We start from the raw sequence: 20,305 nt of genomic DNA, 5'->3' as shown, positions 1-20,305 counted from the left end.
GTCGTGGGCCTGGCTCTGCCGCTTGCTGTGTGACCCGGCTGATCTAAGACTGATCTGTAAAAATATGGATAATCGTGTCTACAACCCTTTGCTGTGATAATTAAAGAAGATAATAAGTGTGAAAGTACTTATCAGAGTGCCCACAGCTTGGCTGAAGCCAAATAAATGTGTTTCCTTATTTCCCTTATTTTGACTAGTGCATGACACACTCCTTCATTTGCCAAGAGGGTCATCTCACAGGCAGAGGCCTCCCAAGACCCGACGGTGTGTCTCCCAGTAATTACGGTTCCTCCTCTGCTCCAAGTCAAACGCTGCTTTCACACCTTCGTGTCTATCTCCTGCACCTCCCGCTTCTACCCAGCAGTTTTTCCTTCTTGACTCTCTATTCATAGGATTGTCTTAAAATCCATCTGACTGCAGTGACATTTCCTCACGCTCTGGACTCCACCACCACCTGTTTCCTGCTCTTCGACACTGTACACAGGAACGCCCAAGGAATGGGACAGAATGTGATTTGCTTCACTGATGGCCCCATGTGAGTACCACATATAAGGCCCAGGTTTACCTCATCTATCTAGTAAACGTGTAACATCTATATACACTAGGAGTCATAATCATTTGGTGGGTGGAGCACTGGGCTTGCAGTAAGAAGTTCTAAGTTCAAATTCCTGATCTGACCCTGAACAGCTGTGTGGCCACAGGTCACTCATTCTCAGCCTCAACTCACTCATCCAGGAAATGGACGGTCAGACCCACTGTTAGTCATACAGATGCTCACGCTCGCTCTCATCACGGGGCTTTAGGGCCTCTGCCTCATTCTGTCCCCAGGAAGGAGCAGCAATGACCGCGAAGCAGCGGGGGGTGTGGGTGGGGGGACTGAAAACAAAAGTTTTTCGGGATGCTTGGAGAGTCGATGCACATAAGCACTACAGCCTGTAAGACAGTGTACCCTTGCCTGCATAACCTGCCTTTTCCTGTCCTTTCCCTTCGGCTGATTCTATTGGCTTTGTCTTCCTCAGGGGACCAGCCTTTCCCAGCTGGGCCAGGGGATTCTCCCTGCTCCAAGGCCCGCAGCAGCTGGGCAGGGCCGGGCCGGGAGAGCAAGCACAGCAGGCTCAGGTCAGAGGAGCTCTACTGCGCAGCGAGAATGACTCTCGTTTATCAGACTTGATTCCTCCTCATACTGCTGGAGGAGTAAGACCTACAGGGACAAAATCCATGTTCGGGCCTAGAAGAAAAAGGACCAGAGACTAAAAAGCTCAAGCCACCCTCAGGGAGAAGCCAAGGAAATACCTGAAGGTCACACAGGGCCTGGCCAACTAAAGGAAGGATACACACAGACTGGGCCCAGGAGACCGCGACAGAAATGAGAAGTGGATTTTTAACAGGACTGTCCCCAGGGACGCTGGGATTGGGATTATAACAGCAGTTGGCAGGTCAGAAAATTAGAGATTTGGGATTCTGGTTTTTTTATGCATTTTTAAAATTGTGGTTAAAAATACATAATAAAATGTACCGTCTTAGCCATTTTTCAGTGTAGAGTTCAGTAGTGTTAAGTATGTGATGTGCACATTACTGTGAAACCTCTCCAGAACTTTTTCTTCTTGCAAAACTGAAACTCTGTACCCACTGAACAATCCCCCCTTCCATTCTGCTTTGTTTCTATGAATTTGACTACTTTAAATATCTCAGATTCTGGCTATTTTTATACCTGGGTCACAACTTGTAACTTGTTCTGTTTGGCAAACCAAGGTAAGTACGTATGGGCGTGACAGATCTGTGGAGCAGGCTCGCTCAGGAAGCACGAGCTGCGAGAGCAGCTAACTTCCTACAGCCATACAGAGATAACCATAATCCTACAACTGCATAAGCTATGGCCATCAGAATTCAGGATTAGCATGGATAGAAATGCATCACCACCCCACTCTCAAAAAGAGCCAGGGAATGGTTACAAAAAACAGTGCAGAACTTCAGCGTTCAGGCTTCTGACTTGGTAGGACTAGCACCTGAGGGTGATCAGTGGCATTTTGGAAACGTACGCTATTAAAGATTACTTACAAATGTGGCCAGTGGTCTCAGCGAACACTCCTCACCTCCAGGAACTCTAGGCAGAAATGTGCATAGGACTGAACCAGAAATACAAAACACATGAATACTGCATCATTAGCTAGGCCTGTGAACCCGATTCCTGATGCAGTGTTCCACAGCGGAGCTAGATCACATGGAGAACTCCTTTTCCCTCTGTTAGTGGCAACCTTGAGCTTGAGACCAAAGTAATTATGGGCAGAACAGGAATTCATAAACTACTAGGCCTGTATCTCAAGTCTTACTACTCATAATAAAGGAGGCTGGCTGAGGGGACCCAAGTCAGCACCAGAGAGAATGGAGCCAGAAAGGGACAGAGAAGAGAGAAAGATCATTTGCCACCATGCCCACAGGTAGACTCGCCCAGGCTTCCAGACAGGGCCGTGGCCTGGAAGTCAATCCAGCACCCGGAGAAGAGAGGAGAGCAGCCTCTCTTCCCCTGGGCTGGTCAGGAGCAGCCCCAGCCTTCCCACCCTGCCAAGCAGAGTCAGGAAAGAGAAAGACACCACACCTCCCCACAGGCTTAACCTTCTCACTGTGCGCAGTAACTACGCCCACTAGGACAGAGGCCACTGAAACGTCCTTTATCTCACTGAGTCAGTTCTCCTCGTGCAGGAGGGACGTGAAGTCAGGGCAGGGAGAGGCCCAGAGCTGAGAACTCAACCTCTGGCAGTGAGGGGAAAAGGTGAGAAGCCACGTGCCCCAGGCCAGCAACCGCTGAGACGGGGCTCTCCCTCCTCTTGCTGCCCAGCTCTGCGTGGCAAGGACGTAAAGTTTTATCCTGAACGTGAACCACAGCGATCCAGACTGCGGGTTCAACTGGAGTATTTTGGATTTCAGCAATGACCAAATAAAGAGGAACAAATACCTGTTCTACGTAAAATATATGTTGTCTTCTTGAGTCAAGCTGAAGGAAAAAAAAAATTATGAAAAAATGATCACAAATCCAAAGGCTCAAAAGAAAATGAAGGAAAAAAATGCTTGTGCTGGAAACATGCTGCTCTCAGAATCGTGTCTGCACAGACTGATGTAACAGAGTCCTCGGTAAGAAGACTTTCAGGAACTCATATTTAAGGAGAAAGCTGCTGTTCAGACTTTGGAAGAAAACACCAGAAACTTATGGAGCAACAAACTCAGCTTAAAAACAAGTTGTGATATCTCAGTGAAGACAGGACCAATGGGAAAGAAAACCAGGAGGGCATCAGTCTAAAAAGCAGGTTTCTGGTCCAGAAGGCCTTCAGGACAGCAAAGGAAAATGGAAGAGAGAGAGTGAAGCTTTAATAACCAATGGCTTACATGAAATTAAGAAAATCAAACTCCAGAGGTACAAAGAGGAACTCCAGATAGGACAAAGATGCTTCTGCTGTCTTCAGAGTTAAGGAAAGTTGTCTAAGGCCTAGAGACCTCAAAGCCAGAGAGAGGCAAGAGCTTAAGAAAAATCATGAGATAGGGAGACTTTCTTCCTCACTGAGTCTGAAAGGGAACATGCTTAGAAAAAACTCCAGAGACAGTTTCGGTTTAGAAATAGTTGAGGGCGATTCTCCATGGAGGAAAACAGTCAAACAAGGGGAACACTTACCACAGTAACAGAAGTCAAAACCCCCAAGACATTCCAGAAGAAGAGGCAGAGGCAGGGCCCACAGTGGCTGAAGGGCAACAAAAGCCTCGGGATCCTGCTGGGTTAGAAACATGCAGAGAGAAAAGTAGAAGGTTTGTATTATGGAGAATTTAGGATCACAAAGTTTTTCGAAGAACTATTATAAATGTGGGCTCCCAGCTCAGAAGATAGGTAGACCCACTTATATTTAGGATTTATATAAAAATATGGAATTCAAGGCCTGTAGGGCCAAACAGAGGATGAGAAAGCCTGAGAAACTCTAGAAAGGAAATTCCAGGCAAGCCTGCACAACTTCCCTCCAAGATATAGGAATTCTAGTATCATAAGTAGCCTCTTGATAGGAACTTTATCCAAATTGAGTTTTAGGTTCACACTGGATACTGAGTAACTGACTCGGATTGGCTGGAACCCTAGAGAGTCTAAAATCAATACTGTTTTTCTCACTTATTTTCCAGGTGAGAGGCTGCTGAAGGAGCAGAGACTAGAGGCAGGTTGAACGAGTTCATATCCTGGTTTTACCATTCACTAGCTGTGCAACCTTCACCTAAGAGGTTAAGAGTGCGGTTAATGGAGATAATAAAAGGCACCTGACCTTGAAAAGTAACATTATAAGGTAGTTTAAGGGTTAAATAAATTAACGTATGACAAGTATTTAAAATAGTGCCTAGAAAATGTTAAGGGCTCAACGAAGATTAGCTATCATTATCATTATTTTATTTATTCCATCTACTTCCTCCCCTCTCTGCTATATTCTAAAACTGCTAAGAGTAGTTTGGGTATAGATCCCAAGATCTATTTTAAAGTTCGGGGAACATCACTTTTCCTTGGGAAGTGATAACACATTAAGGGAGTTAGGGATCAAACTGCTGCCATGTTAACATTAGGATGCAATATTCTCCTAAATTTGGGGAATCTAGGGACGGTGCTAAGTTACTATATGTCTATATAGCTCCCCAGAAATCTGGGGGGAAGGAAACATGCAAATGATACGAGGTTGGAGTTAGCCAACTCTGCTAACAGCTATCTGAAGCAGCTCTATCATTTCAGCAGAAACCACTAACATGAGAAATGGAATCCTACAGACTGCCCTGAGTGACCCTGCAACATCTGAGACTGAATCAAATGGGGAGAAAAAGGAAAAATGAAAATGCTTTCAATATATTTAGGGATTTTAGTTTCTAAAATGGGAACAAAGGGTTGACTCAGAATGAAGGCTGTTAATAGGATATACTTTAAAGGGCAGGAATTTCAAATGGTTTTGAGAGGGGGCCAGGTTTTTTCTTCCTTGCTGAATTACACATGCCAATCATGGTGCCTGCAAATCCTGCAAATGGGAACGGCCTCAGCTTTAAGGATAGGCCCAGCTGCTGTAGACCATATAACCACTCCATCTCACCTCACCACCGCATCTTAGACTAAGTGCAGACACCTGACCCGTGAGCTTAACAGTGACCTCTGCTGTGGCCTGGAGTAACAGTAAAAGCTGCAACAAAGTTGTATTCCCAACCTCTCTCTCTCAGGAATCTAAACAATACTGAAAATGAGGTGATTAGCCAGGAGAGATGAAGCTGAAAGGTTACTATGTACAAAGGAACTGGAGCGGTCATGAGCAATCACAGCAAACCAAAGTCATGAGGAAGTAGAATCTCTAAGTAAGGTAGAGAAAAGATAGATGGGATAGGAAAAAAGAAAACACCAGATGGCAGCAAGAGGAAAAAGACACAAAGGAAAGACAGCTGCCTTGAGACCCCACTGTCCATAGGGAAGACTGCCTGTCTCTGAGCTGCCCTAGTTAACGACAGTTTTCTGGTCCAGGCGCATCCTTACGCCACATCCCACTTCCTAAAATGGAACGGATCTCTGCTCCTTCCAACAGAAAATCGCTAACTCAAACAGTTACTTCAGCTTCCCTGAGGATGCAGTTTTCCCAGGAGGCAGCTCGGTGCCTCCAACAAACAGATTCCTGGCAAGTCCACCCCAGCCAGACGTGCCTAGACATCCCAACAGAACAGGGGGGTCTCATCCCCTAGGCTCCTTCGGCACAGGCCCTAGGGCTTATGAGCATCTCAATGGTCTATGAAAATGTTTGAGACCTGAAAAAAAATATTTATTGGATGTAAAATATGAAAAGAAAATCATAAAATCAAAGTTAATAAATGTTTAATGTCTACAACTAGTCAAATGAAGCTTAACTCACAGTTTTGTATAAGCTAATTTCATGTGGGATGTGGGTACTTTTTTTTTAGTACGTTTGATATGTGGCATGGTAAAGGCCGCCGAAGCTGAGTGCTGAGGCCTTCTAAGGACTGCAAACCAGTCCCGCGGAAGGAGACATGCTTGGGTGTAAGCTGGAACCTGCCCACCTGCCCTTTGCAGAAGTTTACACTTAAATATTACGCCTTACTACTCAAAACTGAGCAGTCTGAAGTTAGAAATCAACCCTCACCTCCCAAATGTAAACATACTGTAATTTTGGTACTCCTGAATTAGGAGTCTATTATTTTTTCTTAACGTAATATTTTACAAAAATGAAGCCAAACAACTTCTACTAGGCATCCTATTAGTTTTACCAAAAAAAAGGGAAAACATGCTATTTAGGCTACAAATGGTCCTGTATGTTTGAAGGACATCTGTCAGAAAAATAAATCAAAAATTGGTCATATTTACTCTCTCCTTGTGCAAGAGTCCCCACGAATGTCAGGAAGAGATCCAAACATTCTCTCCCATTTGGCCAGATTCTTAATCTGAGAAAAATAGGAGGTAGTTCAGAAGTTATACAAGATTTAAATCTTATACCTGTAAAAGCAGAAAGGCAAATATAATTCTCTTTCCACAGTCACTGCTGATTAGGGCTCTCACTGGGTGAGCACAGAGAAGCTCACCGTCTGTTCCAGCTACAACCACTGCCCTCTCCCCACCTTCTCTGCTGGCCTTCCCCGCAGACCTCTACACTTCCTGGTCCTGCCCCCTCATACACCCACTCCCCCTTCTATACCCCACCCCCATGACGCCTCTTCTGCAAAACTGTTCCCTGGGAGTTCCCTGTCAGTCCAGTGGTTAGGACACTCTGGGCTTTCATTGCCGAGGGCCCGGGGTCCAATCCTTTGTCAGGGAACTAAGATCCTGCAAGCTGTGTGGTGCAGCCAAACACAACAGAAAAAAACAAACCAAACAAACAAAACCATTCCCCTCCTCGTCAGAGCTCAAGACCAGACCCTTGCTCCTGTTTCACTCTTTGACTCTAGTTTACACGCGTCTCCTCCGTCCCCAGTTCCCTGCACTTTCTCACCTCTCCTCAGGCCTTGCAGAAGGCACTGACCATTTCTTTTATTCCTTCTTTCTAAACGCAAGTGTCCGCTAAAGGTACATCCTGACTCCATATTTTTTAGCTCAACCACCTGCTTGGCTTGAATGAGAACCATTTCCACGACGACAATTCCACATTCTCTCACAACAGGAATATTTCCCTATCATCCTACAATGAACTGAAAATCACTAATTCACCACATAAAGTCCCTATAAAAGGCAACATCTTCCCCCAACAAGTCTCCCAGGCTGGGAGCTTTAAATCCAACTCTCTCCCCCTCCCCACCCTACACATCTTTCCATTTCATCTGATCTCTGCTTATTTTCTCCTCTCAGCATTTAAACCAACGCAAAGCCTCTTCCGTCTTAAGGAAAACCAGTATTCAATCCTATGCCTTCTCTAGCTGCCATGTTCTCTCTCCATTTCCCCACCCAGCTTCTTCAAGAATTATTTTCCCGACTTCTATCGCTTCACTTCCTACTTACTCCTCCACCCATCACTACGCCACTAAAGTTCCTGCCACTAAAGTTCCTCCCGGCGCGTTCTTCCTCTCGCAGGACACTGCCTTCTGTGACTCCATTCTCACCACGTACGGTCTTCTTCTCAGCCTGCTGGAGACTCCCGCTCCTCCCTAAGCACCAGTACTGCCGTGGGTTCCAGCTGGACTCTCGCTGCCTGCCACTTACACCACCCCCCCAGGCCAGCCATCCAGTCCACGCCTTCTCAACACAGGCTGTTCAAGAGAACCTTTTGTAGGAGTTGTGTTTTAACCGTGCAGAATGCCTCCAGAGGGCGCTCAAACACTTGCTCAGAAATCTTTACGGCCATTTACACGACAGCATTAGAACCTGAAACGAATTTCACAGTGGATTACTACCTCTAACTCGTTGCTACGCAGCATGAAGATCTGTACCACCTGCTTTCTGCAGGTTCCCTGATCCTAATTGTGAGTCTGGGGGCTTATCACAAGGTCCTAATCCTAGCATAATGTAGAGATAAAGTAATGTTACTGCATATTGGTTAACTAAAAACCTGACTTATGTTTGCTGGCCGATGCCAAGTATTTTGAATCATTGAAATAGTCTTAAATCCTATCAAGCTTAATCCTACACGTTTGACACGCACATCTAAAAATAATTTTGAAAGCCAGAGGGACATAATGGGGTTTACTCTGAAGGAAAGGGGTTCAGATTATTTTTATGAATTGTTTTATCATTTACCTAAGAGGCAAATGAATTGTTTTATCATTTACCTAACCTCTCTGGGACAGATGTTTGCTCTGGCTTTAATAAGGGCTTCCTCACAAGATCTGTCACAATACTGTGGAAGGCGCTGCAAAGTAAGATGTGGAAATAAGCTATGATTATTTTATGAACTTGCAGGTTATGAAAAATAAATGAGCTCTAGAATAGCTTTGCTGAATTTCTTATATCAGGTGACACAAGAGACAATGCATAGTCTAGAGTCAGAATAAAGCTGTAGAAATGCTTTCGTATTAGCAACACAAATGACTGCTTTTTAAAATCAAACTTTGAATTCTTCTGATAACGTCAAAGTTAAACTTCATGTTTTTGAAAATCTCCCTTCTTCCAACTTCTGTCCAAATGAGTAGCCACCATAGCCACTGGTTATCCATCTTGCAGTTCTCCCAATTTGGATTAGCTGTGGTAATTCTTTAAACTTAGGCTAAACACTTTGATTTGCCCAATCTAGTTTCACTCCTTTTCCCTTTATCACATCTGTGAACATTTAAAACTACTGCCCCTGCCAAGTCTGGGAACTTCCTCCTCAGCTGCTAGGAACCGCCCTCTCCTGAGCCCCTCCTCTGCACTCACCGCCTGGCGAATCTGCCCCTGTAGGCCCTGCAACAGTGAACCCAATCAGCTGGGCTGAACCAATCAGATGCTCTTCCCTGAGAGTTTAGACTCGGGAGGTGGACAGTCTGGGTCTATAGAGTGAACTGGCAGGGACCGTGACTCAGGAGGGACAACGGCAGAGAGAGCAGCTGCACTGGCTCCTGTCGACGTTCCAGCCACCGCTGGGTCTCAGCCAAGAAACAGCCTTGGATGCCATGGTAGCCTCCTCAGAAATCCCCCTTCACTTAAGCCATTTCAAATGCATTTTCTTTCTTTTAACCAAATGTTCTCTAAGACATCCTCCTCCTCTCTAATGAATTCTTTTGATAATGTAAAGGTCTCCCCTACCTTTTCCTTGATGGCTCACGCCCCAGCTCTGCTCTGGGCTCCTCCTCACTCTGGTCTACACAATCTCACCCATCCACGGTTTCCATGCCAGCTGTGTGGTGAGGACACTGTGAATGACTCTCCAACCTCTATCTATACTTCTGCTACAGCCTGAATGTTTGTGTCCCCTAACTCCAGTGTGATGGTGTTAGGAGGTGGGGCCTTTAGGAGGTGATTAGGTCATGTGGGTGGAGCCCTCACGACGGGATGAGTGTCCTTATAAAAGAGACCCCAGAGAACTCCCTCGCCCCTCTGCCACGTGAGGACACAGCAAGAAGATGGCATCTATGAACCAGGAAGCAGGACCTCATCAGACACTCAATTTACTGGCACCTTGATCTTGGACTTCCCAGCCTCCAGAACTGTGAAAAATAAATATTTGTTGTTGTAGCCACCCAGTCTATGGTATTTTGTCATAGCAGCCCAAATGGACTAAGTCAACTTCTAATGGCCAGGTGGGCACCTGTGGATGGATGCAGACCTAGGGCACCCCTCTGCCTACGTCCTGGCCCACCTCTGTGTGGAGCAACCAGTTTGGAAACATCAATAGAAATCGCTCCAATTATTCAGCAGTACTGACAACAGGATGACTGACTATAGGACCACCACCTGCTCAAAGAGTCAGAGTCTAGCCCAAAAGGCAATCACAGTATTACCCAAAGTCAGGGTCATGCAGTCTTAACTCCATATAAAAGACATCAACAGTCCAGTCTAAACTAGACAGATACTCCAATCTTAAACAATATATAGATATGTAATTATATTCCAAGAAAAATTTACCACACAGAAACACTGATTTTTTAATAATGGATTTATGCACAGCACCCAGTCATTCATATAACAAAGCATGTATCTGTATCATAAAATCATTCTTTGCAAATTCTCTCAGGAAGATCCTACATGTCCTACAAGCCCTATACACTCAGCACGTCCAAAACTCAATCTGTCATCTCTTCACCAAAGCCAGCTCTGTTCTCAACTATAGTAAATGGGTCCACTAGTCTCTCAATTGCCTAAGTCAAAAACCTGGTTACCATCAACCCTCCTCCCGCTCACGAATTTCTGTCACTCTATCTCCTCAATTCCTCCTGAATTTATCCACCCACCTCACCTACATTCAGCTGTCATTCAGGCCACCATCTTCCCCTGGAACACTACAAAGCCTCCAGGCTTGCCTTCCTCTAATCCATTATCCACTGTAATGTAATCTTCCTAAAATGCAAAATGGATTGTTTATTACCCTGCTTAAAGTTTTTCAATGGGTTCCATTAACTCTCAGTGTAATTTCCAAATTTATTCATACGGCATATATATTATTTTTGTTTCTTTGTTTTTGGCCATGCGGCATACAGGATCTTAGTTCCCCGATCAGGGATCGAACCCGTGCCCCCTGCATTGGGAGCGCAGAGTCTTAACCACTGGACCGCCAGGGAAGTCCCAGGCTTTTAAACTCTGATCAGTGTTAGCTACTATTTACCTCTCCTGGTTCATCGCTCACAGCTGCCCACTCCAATTCTAGCTCCAGCCAAACCAAACTTCTTCAGACTCGCCAGGTTTTGTCTGCTCCTAGGCCTCAACCACTCCCTGCCCCCCCGCCCCCGCAACGCTCCGTTGAACTCTGGGCCCTCACACTTGATGTTCCCGCCATTTACCTTCGGGGCTCACCTTCTCTAGTAAGCCTCCCCTGACTTGCACCCCTACCCTAAAATCTGGATTATGTAGGATACCATCTTATGTGCCCCCAGAGTCCTTCCATGTCCGCAACGTTTTCTCCACTATCACACTTCCTCGGCTTTGTCCTCCACTAAGCCACATGCCACTCCACGTCCACAGAACCTACCGCAGGTCCACAGTTAACCCCTGGCAAGGGAACAAATGCACATGCCTTTAGGATAACCCCTTCAGCCTCACCTACACTGCATACCCCGAGGTACCCTGAGCTCCACTCTGCCGAGTCACTTGCAGGCCCTGCATAATAATCAGGCTCTCAATGCTTCAGCCCTTGGTCCAGCTGGCTAAGTCCTACTCATCCTGACTCAGTTAAATGCAACTTGCTCTGTGACTGGATCTGTGTGTTAGGAACACAAAGAGTTAACAAGAGTCAAACTAGGAAATTCCATGGCCCATGTTTTAAGTTTCTGCATTTATTCTACAGTTACAAGAAATGAGTACTATTTTTATTCTGCATATCGCTAAGAAGCAATTTTCCTTCAAAAGTTGGAAGCGACAAAATTCATTCACTTACTCCAAATGTATCACTCAAAAAATGTTTAGATATTAGTTTTTAGAGAACATTTTAGAGGACACTTTAATATATAAGACAAATCTATTTTTTTAAAGGGCACATATCAACCATGCAGCTAACACATGTTCTAGATATGATGTACTTTTTAAAAATAAATGTTCCAAAATAAATGAAATAACAAATTATAGATGTAATAACATATAATCCTGGAAAATAAAAAAAGCAAAAATGTTTAAATCATCCAACATCCTACTACCCAAAATCCACAACTTTTAAGATTTTCATTTAATTTTATTCTAGACATTTTTCCATCATAGGTTTTTGTGGAGGGTTGTTGGGACTTCTGTTTAACTAAGAGTTTTAATCATATCACGTATGCAATTCTGCATCCTGATTTTCCTTCAACATTGTCATAAGCACTTTAATATTTTCTTCATAAATATTTTAACGGCCAGTAGTATATTATCCAGTGGATGTACCATAACTTAACCCTTAAAGTTATAGGAAATGCACCCTTAAAAATAATTCCACAATACATATCTTTTCTATGTAAAGCCTCTCTGTATTTAAAATTATTCCTTTGATGGCTCCTAGGTGGTTTCTACATCAAGGAATATGATTACTTTTAAGGCTCTTGATACATATGTCTAATGTAACATAAGAGTGTGACATTTTTGCTACATCCTCATAAGTCCTAGGTCTTAAAAATTTTTTAGTCTAAATTTAGGCCTTTATTAAGTGAGAAATTGTAAAATCTTCATTACAAAGTAAATGCTCATTGTAAAAAAAAAAAAACTGCAACAATCCAAAACATTGTGAAATAAATATAAAATCAGTCCCAGAAATAAAAATTCAGTCTCCCCTATTCTCTTCCCCTCAGAAGTAGTCACATATCTTTCTAGATCTGTCTCTATTTTTATTCAGAACACACACACACACAACCACACACACTATTTTGTTTTGTATCTTACAAAAAAACGGAATTAAACCTGCTCAAAAATATATTCTAGACATCTATCCAGGCTATGTCAATAAATACAAATCTACCTCTCTTTTAAAAAGCTACATAACATTCCATAGTGTACAGGCACCAAATTTTTTGTGTTCATCTTCAGCTTTTCCTCATTCTAAGTGATGCTGCGACAGACTTCATTCAAACTAACTTGTATCTTCTTATTAGAATATCATCAATTCCTTGAAGTGTATCTGCTAGATGAAAGCATATGGGTGTTTTTAAAATTTTGACAGGTTTGAGCAAACTGTCATCTGGAAAGGTCGAACCAATTTTATGTTCCCAAGAATATACGAGGTACATTTTTCTCTACATCCTTGGGTAGCTTTTAAATTTTAGCCTGAGAGCCACACCCCCCCCAAAAAAACTCACTGTTTTAATTTCCATTCCCCTAATCACAAGTGAGGTTGAATTTCCTGTCATTGCTTTGATATTTTCATTTCTCTCAGAACTATTCATATCCTCCATTCATTTCTTAATTGTGTCAATTCTATTATCCTTTGTTTATACATGTTACCAAAACTTTTTCCCCAGTCTTGTCACCTTGTGATGTTTTTTTGTCACACAGAAATATCAGCTTTGATGATGTTCCAACTTATCATTATTTTATGATTTTGGGCCTTGGTCTTACCTAAATGGTCTACCCCAAAAACATTTTTCCCAACATAATACATCCTCCAACATAATAAATTCTCTTATATTTTCTTCTAGTACTTTTATAGGTGTTTTTGTCTTTGAGTTAGTTTTTTAATTCAAATAAAAGTCGTTTTTGAATATGGGGAAGTAGAATCTTTCTTTCCAAATAGTCATTTTTCCCTATACAATGCATCAAACAACCACTGCCCAACTGTTTCAAAATACCAACTTTATTATATAATAAATTCCTATATATATATATGGGTCTGTTACTGGATTCTACTTTGTTCCATGTACCAACTTGTCTATTCTTGTGCTCACCATTTACATTACTGTACCATTACAGTATGTTTTGATATCTGGCATAGCAAATCGCTCATCACTATTTTTCCGCTTGAACAATTTCTTGGCCACTCTAGCACATTTAGTCCTCTGGACAAATTTTAGAAGCAATTTATCAAGTGTCCAAAAGTAAGTCTCACTGGGATTTCAACTGGAATAACACTGAAGTTACAGTTTAATATGTAGAGTATTGCAATCTTTACAAAGATGCCGTCCCTTCCGGAAACATGTAATGTCTGCCCATTTATTTAGGTTAGCTTTTAAATTCTTCAGGTAAAGGTTTTTACTTTTTTCATAAAGCTCTTGTACATTTGTGTTTTACTCTTAAATGTTTTCTGGTTTTGTTGCTACTGAGAATAGAATTTTACTTTTCTATAGGAGTAATTACCAATTATTTGATTATGAGTGAGAGTACACATCTTTCCAAATGTTGAACAAAATATATTTCTATCCAGTGAACTATCTATCCACATCCTGCAACCACGTGTAGATTTTCATGATTTTCCTCATTGATTTGTGTGAGTTCTTTGAAGGTTGAAGATATTAACTCTTCACTTATATTTGTCATAAGTATTTTCCTACTTTGTGGTTTAGTGTTTGATCCTAGGGTTTTGTTTTCTCTTTCTTCTTAAAGAAGTTTTAAATGTGTACATAGTCTAATACATTGATTTTAACTAGCAACAGATTTGAGGGCCCCATAGGTGCGAAGACCTGTATCTCTCTCTGTCACAACAGCTGCACGGTGGGTATTATTTTCCTCACTTAAAATAATCCAGTTCAAGTCTGTCTGACTGCAAAGCCTGTGCTCTGTCCACCTCAGCGTGCATAACTCCTTTTTCCAGATGTTTAATATTTACTTCCATATCTTCTTCCTGATTTGAAGGGCATTCATGATGGTTTGTCATTTATTACATTCCCATATACAGTTTATCTCTGGGGTGCTGAATAGGTTCCAGTGACCTGTACAGAACAAACATGATTCTACAATATGTTTAAACAATCAGATAGGGTTTGTCCCACCTCATTACTCACTATTCTGTCCAGTTCACCCAAAAAAGGGCATCTCTATAACGTTTAAACATCACATCCAGGAATACAGCCTGTCCTTCTGTTTAAGACATTCTGTCTTATCTTTCAGGATATTTTCTGGTCTCCTCCAGGCAGACCGCACTTGTCTCGATGAGGCTGTGCTTACCTGTTTCTTGTTTTTTGTTGCATTGTGAACAGAGCCTGCTGTTTTGGTTGTTTTTCCGCTTAGTTTCTGCCAGGTTATTTTTAGTATTCAGAAAGCTATGAATTTTATATACACATTGTGTGCCCAGTCACGTTCTCGATTTTTTTGTCTAATGTTTTTTCTATTATTCTCATTTTTTTAAGCCAATAGCATCTACAAGTATTTCCCTTCTTTTCATTTTAGAGCCTCACCTCAGTCTTATTTCATGTATTCCTGCTTTGACAAAACTTACCAAAAACATGTTAAATATCCCAAATTTTAATTTGACTCTTGATACTTTTCTGTTAAGCGTAGTATGAATAATTAGTTTAACATATGTGTGCCTTTCGCATAAAAAAAGTGCATTTTTATGCCTACTTTGTAGAAATAAAGAATTATTTATTTTTAAAATCAATTATTTATTTTTAAAATCAAATACCTATCTTGACCTTAGTTTAGCTGGTAGTTTGAAGTCAAGGTGAACTGGAAGGGAAAGACCACCTCTCTTCTAGAAAGGCCTCTGAAATGGCCTACCTGGTCTCCCCCACTTCGACTCTCCACCCCTACATTCTGCACGCAGCTGCTGGAGTAGTTGTTTAAACATGCAAATCTGATTATGTCACTCCCCTACTTAAAACCGAACCCTTGTAATGGTTTCCCATTTCACTCAGGGTGAAATAAAACATCCTTAACCTGCCCTACAAGACCCTACACGATCTGGCCCCTGCCTAGCCACACTTGCCCCTCATCCACCATAATCTATCCATACGTCATTCTTTCAGTTCCCGGAATAGGCAACGCTTCCCCCCTTCTGGGCCTTCCTACAGGCTGTTCCCCTGCCTGGAAAATTATCCCCCATCTCATTCTACACTGACGCCTACTCACCCTTCAGATCTCAGCTCAAATCTTATTTTTGCAAAAAAGTCTTTCCTGGGCCCTCTTTCTGCAATCTAAACTTTGGTCCCCTTTTTATACTCTCTCATAGCCAATGCTACTTCACTTTCATAGCAGATACCAGTTTATGATTTTACATGCAGCTGCGTGATTGTGTTTAATTTCTGATCTCCTCTCCCCCCATAGATCAATTACAAGAGAACAGGGTCAAGTTGATTTTGCTGGCCACACTACAGACATTCATGCATATATGAATGAAAGAAAAACACCTACAAAGCCCCTAAGGGTATCTCTTACATCTTAAAACAATACCCATCACATTATTCAATAAATATTTACTGTTAAAACTCTGATACTGCCTGCAAACTCCGTAAGAATCCATTTTACTCAAAGGACATAAAAACTAACCTGAATCTCCTGCTGCTTCAGAAAAACACATACACAAATTTACATCACTAGGAAGTAAGTTCTGTTTACATATTATGAGAGTTTTACGTAGTGTTCAAGTTGCTGATACTTTATTCACAGGCAACTAATTTTTAGGCCTTATTTTTTAAGGTATGTAAAGCACTATGAAAAATGTGCTTTGTAAAATACTCTTTCAGAAGTCTAATGTATTAACAGTACTTGGTAAAAATATAGCAAAATCAGAAATTAAACAGCACTCAAAGTTGGCTATCTGTAGTATTCTGTAATACACATATCTGGTCAAAAAAGAAAACATAAATTATATTGTAAATTAAAAATTCCTTCAGATCACAAAGGCCAATAAAATCAACATTATACACCACTTTACACTCTACAAAGACTTTCACATACATCATATGACTGAACTTGGTGGAATAGATAGAGCAGGTATTATCACCATTTGTAGAAAAGAAAACTGAGGCTTAGAGTAATTAAATGTCCTCCCCAAGGTCACAGGACTTGAAAGTAGTAGAGTCACAATTACAACGGGAGGAGGGGTGGAGGCTCCCACATGTAAATTTCTGAACCAAAGAGAACTTCCATCATAAAAGCTTAGGCTCTGTAATTAGTGTAGATTTGTGCTCCCTTCACTAAAATTTCATTTCACTAGAGAACCACAACCAAAAAAGCTGTTTAAGTATAAAGTTAAAACATCAATTGCCATCGATCCAGGAAATGGCTAAATAAACTATGGTGTACTCAAACTATGGAACATGATGCAGCAGTTCTGCAGAATGAGTGACTGCATCATATGTTAAAACTGAAAGCTAGAGTACACTTGTACTTGTTAAAACAGTCAAAGATAATACAAGTACACACATTTTGTAGATCGTAAAAACATTTTTAAAGACCTAGAAAGATACACACCAAACATAATAGCTGTTATCTCTGGGGACAGAGGTTTGTAGTCAAAGACTTTAGCCCACCTCTGTGATGTTTTAATTTTTACAAAGAAAATGCTTTACTTTGCTAATTTAAAACTAATTTTTAAAATTTAAATTAACCTGTGGGTTGAACAAGAAGGTCATTTTTCTGTTCTAAAAAGCTGTGCATCCTATCAAGGAAGTAGGGCCCCCCCCCAAAAAAAAGGACAAACTATAGAAACAAAAACAGTTCGATCCTTTTAAAACAATCAACTATCACAAAACGTTCCTTTAAAAAAAAAAACAATAGCTCAGAATGTTTAAAAGCATCTAGTCTCCTTTGTTGCAATAAGACAACCAATAAACTATCAACTAGAAAAGTCCGGAATAGACTCCTCCTAGAGAGATTTAGTTGCTAGAGTTCGGCAAGGAAGGTTTCACAAAGGAGCTGAGTTTTGAGGGAAATGAGAGGTGACTTGGCAGAGAGATGCGGGAAGATTAAGCCAGATGGGGAAATGTCTGGGAGGTGGATATGTTTAATCAGAAGCAGGGCACAGGGAGAAAACTGGAGTAAAGTCCTGAAAGAGGAGAGGAGGTTCCTTTGGATGTGGGAGGTGAGAGGGAGCTCGACGGCGCTGCCATCCAGTTTACCTGGGTGAGAATCCGGCCCTTGTTATGGTCAAACAATGGAGGCGTCCAGCGGCAGCGGCGATCTGCGCTGGGTGCCGGGAGGGTTCCTCATCACCTGAGTAGGATGCTCGGCTGGCTCTGCTGGGACGCGAGGCGCTCTAAAAACAACACAACATCACATCATGCAGCCAAGCTTCTCCGCGGCACAGCCTGGCTCCCTGATCCCACGGCGCGGCCATTACCGCCTCTCCGCGGACCCGCCTGGAAAGGCTCCAAGGCGCGGCTTCACGGGTTTCTAAAGCTGTTTTGCTCCCCCTTCCCTCGGCTCCAACAACAATGGAGCCCGGCTCGGGAGTCCGGCTCCCGCGGGGCCTCCGCCCGGCCTCGCCCCTGCCGCTGCACCTCCGCCGCCGCGCACCCTGCCGCCATCTGTAACCCCCGCTCCCCGCTCCCCGGCACTGCGGGCCCACGCCGGCTCGCCGAGGCCAAAGGCCAGGCTGCCCTCCCCGGGGCCGGCCCGGCGGCCGCCAGGCCGCCCGGCTGCGCGGAGCTGCTCTGACCTTTCCCACCGATACCCGGGCACCCGCCCCGGCTCGAGGCCCATCCTAAGTGATGGGTTGTTTTTCTTTTCTTTAATCCACTCATCCTTCTTCCGACCCCGAGCCCACTCCCCGGCCCCCGCCCCCCGCCCCCGCCTTGATTCAGAGAAGAAATAAAGAGACTGCAGCCCGGCCGCCCCACAACTCACTCCAAGTGAGGGGTTGAAGCGCCCCAGGCCGCGGACTCCGCGCACCCACCCTCCCTCTCCTCAAGGGACACCTCACAGGTGCGCCTCCAAGCCGCGCGCGCGCGCTCCGCACACCCAGACGCCTCCGGGGGACAGCGCGCGTGCGCACGCACGAGGCCAGCGAGCCCCAGGGGAGCGGGGGCCGCACGCATGCGCGCCGCCCGGCCCGCTCCCCTTCCCCCCTCCCCTGCCCCCGCCCCCGTCGGCCGCCCGCGCGTGCCCTCCCCCCAATACCAGGCTGGTCCCGGGTACCCCCCAACCCCCACCGTCCAGCGCGCGCGCGCTCCCGCTCGCCCGCCTCGCTCCTCCTCCCCCGCGCCCCACCCGGGCCCGCGTTACCCCGGGCAACCGCAGTGCGGCCGCACCTGAGCTTTGCGCCTGCGTCCCACCGGCCAGACCCTCCCTTCCCCTCGGTCCGTTCCCCAACCCCGCACAGCTGCGGGAGGGGGGCGTCGCCCCCTCCCCGGGAAGTGAGTATCGATCGGCCTCCCCGGCCCCTCCCCGCAGACACAGACCCGCCGCCGCGCCGGCGCCTCGGCCGCCCTCCCGGTCAGCGCGGACAGGCCTCGCCGCCCCGGCCCCCGCTCCCAGCGTGCACCGCGGCGAGCGCTCGGGTGGGAGCCGGCGAGATGCGCTCGGCGGGCGGTGCCCACTGACCTCCCTCGGCGGCCGGGCCGGGGCAGGGCCGGAGGCCGGGAGCCAGCCCCGCCCGCCGCCCCGCCCATGGACCGCCGGCCCCCGCTGCCGCCCGCCCGGAGGACCGCGCCGAGTGGCGGAGCCGCCTGAAGGACCGCGACGGCCGCGCCCGCAGGTGAGGCGGGGCCCGAGGTGTGACCGAGTCCAGCCCCGCTCACCTGGCGGTACCTGCAGGGAGGCTCTGCGGGCGCCGGCGGGGGGGCGGAGGCACCTGTCGCGGCAGAAACTCATTTAGATAATTTTTAAAGCCCTCACTGCAGGGGGAGGGGTCCTCCCGACCCACGGGGTGGGGAAGGGTGTCCCCTTGCGGAGACATCTCGGGGGGGGGAAAACCAAGAGGTGGAAAGGAGGGCAAAAGTGAGGCGCAGCGACCCCCGCGCCGGCTGCCTGCAGGATCTTCCAGCCCGTTATGGGGAGGAGGATGCCCTTGCCAGGGCTCCAGTCGAGGCTGCAGTCCGTCCCCACCGCGCACCCAAGCCAATGCGAAGGGGGAGGAGAGGGCAGCCCAGGGGCCGCTCCTGCCAGCCCCGGGGTGAGATTGTAGCGTGAGGGATCCGCATTGCAGGTGCACCAGGAGCGCCCGAGGGCCTGGCCCTGCTTTGTCTGGGATGCTGTGGGGAGGAGGCCGTCTGAATCCACATCGCCTATTTAAATGCGTTTTACCACCCCGTGGACGTTAGAGACCCTCCCAGATAAGTTGCATTGTCTTCTGTCCTGATAACCCTTTACGTAAGTACTCTATCTTTACAGCCCCTTTCTAAAGCTTTGATATGGGCTTTAGTTTACCCTAGATAACGATTTGCTTGTGATTCATGAAACTGAGCATAATGCAAATATGCAGCAGAGCTCCAGGCTCGGCGACAAAGCTGCCGTCTGCTACAGCGAGTTAGTCTAGTTTATCTAACTTACGTTTTCATGCTGACCTGTATTAATTTCAAGCTTTGATATTGAGCCGTATGATCTATTCCAATTATGCAAATGAAGTGGCCTGAGAGGAAGTATGATCGTGCTGTGTAATTTAGGTTGCAGTAATCGGTCTTATAACAAAATACAAGCTGCCAGGCTGTCATACGGTAATATATTACACATTTCCAGAAACCTACCTGTAAGAGTGTTAAAGCTAGAATTGACGTTTTAATACTTTTAAGTTTGACGTTTATTTAAAGAGCATTGTTATTGTTTTATTAAATGAGTTTTGTTTTGTTTTGCACCGTCAAGAATTCCCTTGCATTTTCTTGACGTTGAATTGTAAGGAAAAGAATGCTA

General features: G+C 44.9%; 2 protein-coding genes across 28 annotated transcripts in view; one reads left to right on the top strand and one right to left on the bottom strand.

Moving 5' to 3' along the window:
- The window catches only part of ZNF664 (zinc finger protein 664), a 221,096-nt gene extending 202,028 nt beyond the window's left edge, over nt 1-19,068 (bottom strand). For 6 of the 24 annotated variants that reach the window (XR_009005124.1, XR_009005123.1, XM_057527363.1 and 3 more), the window contains exons 1-3: nt 18,859-19,068; nt 17,578-17,714; nt 3,665-3,761 (exon numbers count right to left, since the gene is read on the bottom strand). Coding sequence is in view for 10 of the 24 variants with exons in the window: in XM_057527363.1 (XP_057383346.1) it covers nt 3,665-3,761; nt 17,578-17,714; nt 18,859-19,068 (444 nt within the window). In the remaining 14 variants the exon portion in view is untranslated. Of the gene's footprint in view, nt 1-3,664; nt 3,762-17,577; nt 17,715-18,304; nt 18,493-18,708; nt 18,835-18,858 lie in introns of those variants that run through there. The other 18 variants (XM_057527352.1, XM_057527357.1, XM_057527347.1 and 15 more) reach the window with 8 other exon arrangements.
- CCDC92 (coiled-coil domain containing 92) overlaps nt 19,015-20,305 on the top strand; it is a 30,809-nt gene continuing 29,518 nt past the window's right edge. For 2 of the 4 annotated variants that reach the window (XM_057527344.1, XM_057527342.1), the window contains exons 1-2: nt 19,017-19,154; nt 19,605-19,768. The gene's annotated coding sequence lies outside the window, so the exon portion shown is untranslated. Of the gene's footprint in view, nt 19,155-19,604; nt 19,769-20,305 lie in introns of all 4 variants that reach the window. The other 2 variants (XM_057527345.1, XM_057527343.1) reach the window with 2 other exon arrangements.

This window comes from Balaenoptera acutorostrata, chromosome 13 (assembly GCF_949987535.1).
Source record: "Balaenoptera acutorostrata chromosome 13, mBalAcu1.1, whole genome shotgun sequence".
NCBI classification, from domain to species: domain Eukaryota; kingdom Metazoa; phylum Chordata; class Mammalia; order Artiodactyla; family Balaenopteridae; genus Balaenoptera; species Balaenoptera acutorostrata.
Note: the sequence above shows the minus strand (reverse complement) of the source record. Positions and strands in the feature narration are given on the sequence as shown.